The 6,825-nt window shown below is 42.9% G+C and overlaps 1 protein-coding gene across 1 annotated transcript; it reads right to left on the bottom strand.

Annotated features, from left to right (window-relative positions):
- Positions 1 to 1,050: 1,050 nt before the first annotated feature.
- On the bottom strand, positions 1,051 to 5,437 carry POLR2D (RNA polymerase II subunit D). Its single transcript, XM_036746818.1, has 4 exons — positions 5,346 to 5,437; positions 4,557 to 4,737; positions 2,990 to 3,085; positions 1,051 to 2,346 (listed from the first exon to the last, which is right to left on the bottom strand). Exons 1-4 carry the CDS (start codon positions 5,416 to 5,418, stop codon positions 2,268 to 2,270), a joined length of 429 nt encoding a protein of 142 aa, XP_036602713.1. The 5' UTR covers positions 5,419 to 5,437; the 3' UTR covers positions 1,051 to 2,267.
- Between the last annotated feature and the right edge of the window lie 1,388 nt (positions 5,438 to 6,825).

Raw genomic sequence — 6,825 nt, forward strand, 5'->3', positions numbered from 1 at the left:
TCAGTCATGTGCGAGTCTGTGACCACATTTGGGGTTTTCTTGGCAAAGATTTTGGAGTGATTTGCCACTTCCTTCTCCAGCTCAAATGAGGAAACTGAGGCAAACAGAATTAAGTGACTTGCCAAGGGTCATACAGATATTAAATATCTGAGACCAGATATGAACTTGGGAAAATGAGACTTCCCAACTTTAGGACCAGAAGATCTTTTGACTAGCTGCCAAAAATGTAGAAAATGGGTTTAAATAGATATTGACTCAAGGGCACATTATGGAACTGCTTTATAAAAGTCCTCATAGGAGCTTTAAAAAATAGTCTTTCTCTTAAAATCAGAGTTTAAAAACAACTGAGTCCTAATTACTTCAATTTTGACTGAAGTTTTACTACACATACTTAGGACGATGGTTCAAAAAGGGTCATCAGTTTTGCTAGATGTGCTACAAAATTTTGCCTTCCTAAACTGCAAGTTTGCAGGCCTCTCTACCCTCACCCCTTCCCCATTTCCTCCACACACTCAGATTTTAGGATTCCCTGGCCTAGCCCAAATACTCAGCAGGAGTTTGCCATCATCACAACAGCAATTCTATTGGGTGAAAGTCTAGGGGAAGTAACAATAGGAAGGAAAACGGGGGTGGCGGAAGAGGGAGGCCAGAGAGAAGGGCAGAGGAACTGCAAGCCTCAGGTAATGGGTCAAAAGGCCTAACTACTTAGGAACCTACTTTGTTGCCAACTTAAACAATCAGTGTGCCAAGACTCCTCACATAAGAACACCATGCCTCAACAGAAAAAGAACCACTGACCTAGAATAAACTTTTGTTTGTTCTTATGGATCTAGAACTTATATTGGACTGATTTCTTTGATATGTAGAAGCTGTTTGGTTAATTTTATTCCTTCAATTTGACATTTAAGTACCAACTGTGTATAGGACACTGTAGTAGGCATTAGGCGAAATGCAAGGTTTCGGCAAGTCAATGACTGCTCTCATGAAATGCTTTTTCTCTGTATTTACATTCAGAGGAAATGACATTATTTCAAAGTCCTTACTACTCCATAAAATGCAGGCTGTCATAACTTTATTGAAAAATAATTTTATTTCCTAGAGTAAGTTTACTTCTTAGGAACTGCACAATTAACTGGATATCCAATACGAAATCCCCATTTCTATTATTAGATCAAATTACAGTAACAGATTTTAGGGTGTGAGAGAAGCAATTACAAAAAAAATATTTGCAGGACCTTTCAGAAATCAATGCTGAAATTTAGGGCTAGAAAGGAAAACTGTCCCAAAGTTAGTTCATTGTGATGACCCAACCGGAATCAAGTCTCATTCTCTCTGGTCCTCCCCAATACTTTCCAGTGATATACCAAACCTATATTGAACTGAATGGCATTTAAAATCAGGATCAAGGACTAGCTTAAACTCAGAAAGCACTCTTTCCCACAGCAACTGTCAGATAAGAGTAAATCCCACAAACTCCCTCCTGCTCCAAAACCTCAAAGCCTTGAGGATATGCAAGAGGCCAAACTGAGCCTCCTAAATCAAAGTTCTTTTGAATTTATATACAGTGATGCCCTAAGACTGCCAGTAGTTTAATCTTTTTCCCTCTGAATTTTGGCCAAATTGATGATATAGTACTTCAAGATTGTGAGGTGTTCAATTTTTCGGTTTTTTAAGAACTTCAAACAATTCAGGTATAGGTTCACTCTGATTTTTCCTTCCATCATTTATATGAGACAACTTTTTTTTACTCAAATTATTTTTATATATTCTAATCTGGGTCAATAATATTTCACAATAGCTTGAAATTCCGTGAATATAAATGAAGTGCCAAATTCAGTGATATGAGGTAGTCAATAACATGCCATATTTACTGGCTAAACTCTCCCACTTCACTCTTTCCCCTTAAACACTTCCCTTGAAGAGAAGGGACGGAGAGGATGATGCAAGTATCTAGGTACTGGTCCACCATCTCATTTAAAAACCCATCATTAAAGGAAATCATCCCAAAGCCCCTTTAGGAGTCAATGACATTCCTGGCCTTAGCCACATCTCAAATATTCAAAGAGTCAGTCAGAATCACAACTGTTCCACAAGTTTGAATTACTTGTTGATGCAAGACTTTGCATTGCCTTGTCCACAGGAGGCTTGACCAACTTTCGCGACTCAATTTCCGTACGGTCTCTGAAGAGAGTCCGAGTTCTTCTCAGCTGCAGAGGAATTTTGGGAAATTTCCCTTCTGTCTTCACTGAAGGGCTGGGCTCCTATTACTAATACTGGAAGCTCCTCTTGGTCTGGATATCATCAAGAATCTGTTGTAATTCCTCATCTTCAAATCGACCCTCCAGGCTACAGGAGAACCCAAATGACCAATCAATGACAGTGAGATGCTTTTTTTTTCATTCTTAAGAATTCCACATCCTTTCAGCTTCCCTAAACTAATTTTCAACCCTACTTGCCCACCACCTTTTCATTTAGGCCTACAGATGACATTTCCCATTTATAATGATTTCCTCATTAGTCATTTTTCAAATCTTAGATACAAAACCTGACTTTTCCATTATTCTTTCTTTTCACCAGAGTTTAATGAAAAGTAAGAATTCACATGCACAGGCCTAAATAATTCATCTTATTGTTTTACTGATGCTTTTTGTTTGTGTATCACATTAATTTTTGAATTATAGCCTTCCTTTCTCCCCCATCCAGTGAGCCTTCCCTTGAAACAGACTGAAAGAGTTAAAAAAAAAAACACAAACAGTTCAGCAAAAACAATCGACACATCACTGCATCTGATGTAATTATGCAAAAGTCTACACCCATAGTCCCCCATCTCTCCAATAGAAGGAGATGGGTATATTTTTCATCCCCTTTGGGGGGCACCAAGCTTTATGATTCTAATTCTAAGGCATTCAGTTTTCTTGTACTGTTCTTTCCACTTCCATCGCTGCAGTTATTATACGGACTGTTTCCTTGGCCCTGAATTCGTTCTTACCTTGGAATCAGAGCCTTTGCCTCTTCTGCCGTCTCAGGACAAAGGTTTGCCAAGCAGGCCAGCTCAAACTTATGGAGCTTTTTCTGGAGTAACAAACTGGACAAAGACAATACGATGATATAAACGAAAAAGAAAGAATGACCCAAACTAAAAAGTATAACATCATTCACTCAGAAAGTATACATTGAAAACTAATTATGTACTAGGCGTTGTAGGGTGTCATAAAAGAAAGAAAACAACCCCTTCACGGATACTGCCCAAATATACGCTCAATGTCGGCAAAGGGCCTCCCATCAAATGTTCTCCTCTGCCTGCATGGGCAATACGGAACATCAAGGTTGGCAAAGAGAGGGCTGAGACGAGGAAGTTAAGAAAAGAACACTATCTGGGGTTAGATTACCTTATTACTAAGACCCAACAATACTGAATATCCATTACTAAGAAAGTAGAAATTTTTTTAGGGACCCAAAATTAAGTAACCTTTTGCCTGCAATAGACGTTGGTGTTACTTGCTATTGTTTCCTTTTTCCTTACTTCAAAATTCATGCCAAATCCATAATGTCAGGTATTCTCTATTAAAAATCCTCTGAGAGGATGTGGAAAAACTGGGACATCGATACACTACTGGTGGCACTGTAAACCGATCCAACCATCTTAGAGAACAATCTGGAACTGCACCCAAAGAGTTATAAAACTGTGTAGACCCTTTGACCCAGAAATAACACTATCAGGTCTCTTTCCCAAGACAATCAGGGAAAAAGGAAAATAACCAAAAGTTCTAAAATACTTAGGTAGCAGCTCTCTTTATAGTGGCAAGGAACTGGAAATTGAGCGGATGCCCGTCGATTGGGGAAGGGCTGACAAGTGGTGGTTGTGATTGTGATGGATACTACTGTGCTGTAAGAAATGATGTGATTGATTTTAGAAATACATGGAAAATCTTTCATGAAACAATGAAAACTGAAGCAAGCAGAACAAGAGAACATTATATACAGTAACAGCAATATTGTTTGAAGAATCATTGTGAACCAAGTTATTCTGAGTACTATAAATACTCAAATCAACTAAAAGACCTAAGAGAAAGAACTGATAAATAGAAGTATGCATAATATGGTTTTATATATATTTATAAATCTCTGTCAAATGGTGGCCCTCTCTAGTGCACGGCGGGGAAGGAGACAGTTTTAACTTAAAATGTGACAAAACAATTAAAAATTTTAAAAAATCCTCTAAACGTTAACTTTGTTTTCCTGAAGTGTTCAACTCTTTATGACCCTATCTGGGGTTTTCTTGGCAAAGATCTTGGAGTGGGGTTTGCCATTTCCTTCTTCAGTTCATCTTACAGATGAGGAAACTGAGGCAAATAGGGTTAAGTGACTTGTCCAGGGTCCCACAGCTAGTGTGAGGCTGGATTTGAACTCAGGAGGGTCTTTCTGACTCCAGATCTGGTACCCTATCCACCGTGCCACCCGGCTGCCCAAACATTAATCAGTAAGAGAGCATTCTAAGTAGAGGCGACCACAGCACATAGCATTTCTCGATAAAATAACTTTCCTTGGGCACTCACCTCCGAACACTAGCAATGGTTTCCCTGTTTTTAAACCGACTAAACCGGGCAGTGTAATTTAGCGTTTTCATGAACACCTCGGAGAGCTCTTGTTCATCCTCTGCACTTTCATTCTGCTGCTTCCGATGCTCCAGAAGCATGTGCACTTCAGAATTTAACAGAGTTTCTGCTGTTTCAAACTCTATTAGTGAGAAATAACAAATGTCAGTGCCTCAAACACCCCTTAAAATTCTGCTCTAAATGCTGACTCTGCATCCAGGGCTCACTGCCGTCTGCTCAACACAAACTCACATGGCTTTATTTTTCCTCGTCCAAGGTCTTAACTTCTCAAACCACTGTACTTGCACGTGACCGGTATTTTATTTCTGGTATCTTTCAAGTATGATAATAAAAATGGGGATAGCTAACATCTATAAGGTGCTTACTACGTGCCAGCCGCTGTGCAGAAAGCTTTATTTGACCCTCCCCTAACTTGGCGCGTCTTGCGCGAAAAACAGCCAGAAAGGGCCCACTTTGGGTTTTTTTTCTCCAGCATCCCCTTCCCACGTATCCGCAGGAGGACGGCTCCGGTAACCCGCGGACGGCACGGACCCCTCCGCCAGCCCCAGCCCCCGCACCTCGGGGCGCCGCTCCCGGACCACAGGGTCCCCCTCTGCCCCGTCCGCTGCCCTCGCACGGGGCGGTCCCGCCTCAGCGGTGGCGAGCGGGGAGGGGGGACGGCCCCGGCCGTGGGGTGGAGAGCTCGCTCTTCCGCCCGCTCCCGGGGGCCGCAGCACCCGCCAGGCTTACCTTTGGGGAAGACGAGCTGCGAGGCGTCTTCCTCCACATCGCCGGCGCGAGGGTCGCTGCCTCCGGCCGCCATCACGCTCCAACTCCGCGCCAAAGGCGGGGCCGGAAGCGGAAGTGCGCCGTGAAGTGAGGCGGGGGCTGGGCCGCGGAAGGAGGGGCCTGGTCCGCGGAAGGCGGGGCCTTCTGGCCGAAAGAAGCTGCCTAGGGGCCACCATCTTAGGTACAGAGGTGAGGAAGGGAGATTCTCGAAGGCTGTCCAGAAGTCTTATTCTTTCCTGACCAGCATGTTGGTGCGCACGCGTACACCCATGCCACTGACATGCTGGAGACCCTAATCTGCCGGCAATCACACAGCTATCCATGAACACTGCCTAGTCGTCTTGAAACTGACTCATCCCAGGATGCACACTATAATATATGCGAAGGGTAGACACATCTTACGTTTGCGTGGCACTACCTTCATAGAATTTAGATCACAGAATTCGGAACTATTCCACATTTGCCCTTCCTTCCTTCCTCCCTCCCTCCCTTCTCTCTTTTCTTTCTTTCTTTGTTTCCTTCCTTTATTTCTCTTTCTTTTTTTCTTTCTTTCTCTTTCTTTCTTTCTCTCTCTCTCTTTCTTCCTTTCTTCTTTCCTTCCTTCCATCTTGTCTTTCTGCAGCTATCTATCTAGTAGTAAAAGACCTAAAAAGGTGAAGTCACTTGTCTCAGGTCACCCTATGAATTAGAGAAGCAGAGAGGATGAGATCCCAGGCTTCCTAACGTTCATTCTTGTGCCCCTTCCATTGACTAAATCCTTACCTTCATTGGGGACCTATATGCAAAACTGGTGCTGCCTTAATGGTTCAAATGTCCAACTCTGACCCTTACTACCTATGTGACCATAAGCAAGTCACTTAACCATCCTGGGCCTGTTTCCTCATCTGTAAAATGAGAGGGTTTGATGATGGTTGGGAACCATAGGTTTTTAGGGGTGCTTGAGACCCCAAAATACCGACAGGTTGGGTCCTGCCAAAAGAATTGGACTCGAGCCTTCTCAGCCAAGGAAAAAGATTCGCCATATTGGGTTGTCTTAAGAAATCCCACCCTTTGTAATCCCTGTTTTCACAAGAGGGCCAGATTCAATCTGAGCTAGATTGAATTTGAGTGCCTTCATGGAGGCAAGATGAGACTTATATACAGAAAGACTGTGGGAGGGATTAGAGGAGGGGTTTAGGGAGGGTCTTGAGGAGGAGTCTAAGGAGGAGCTTGATGGGACTGGGATAAGGTCAGACTCCAGGAACCAAGAGAATGGGATTAAAGGTGGGAAGTAGCTGAAGGCATGGATATTGATAGTGGGAAATAGCTGGACAATAAAGGGCAAGGCTAGACAGAGATTTAGGCCTAAATGATAATGTAAGGCTTATGGCCTTAGGCCAAGGTCCAATCAAGTGGGAAGATTCAAGGAGAGTTCAAGGGGGTTCCCAGAGACTGCACCTTC

This window comes from Trichosurus vulpecula, chromosome 2, assembly GCF_011100635.1.
Source record: "Trichosurus vulpecula isolate mTriVul1 chromosome 2, mTriVul1.pri, whole genome shotgun sequence".
Lineage (NCBI taxonomy): Eukaryota > Metazoa > Chordata > Mammalia > Diprotodontia > Phalangeridae > Trichosurus > Trichosurus vulpecula.

Excerpts from the sequence above, each read along its gene's own strand:
- POLR2D (XM_036746818.1), bottom strand. The coding sequence starts at position 5,418 with ATGGCGGCCGGAGGCAGCGACCCTCGCGCCGGCGATGTGGAGGAAGAC. Across the intron at positions 4,738-5,345 it reads GCAGCTCGTCTTCCCCAAAG|AGTTTGAAACAGCAGAAACT; the intron begins GTAAGCCTGGCG and ends TCTCACTAATAG. Across the intron at positions 3,086-4,556 it reads ACCATTGCTAGTGTTCGGAG|TTTGTTACTCCAGAAAAAGC; the intron begins GTGAGTGCCCAA and ends GTCTTTGTCCAG.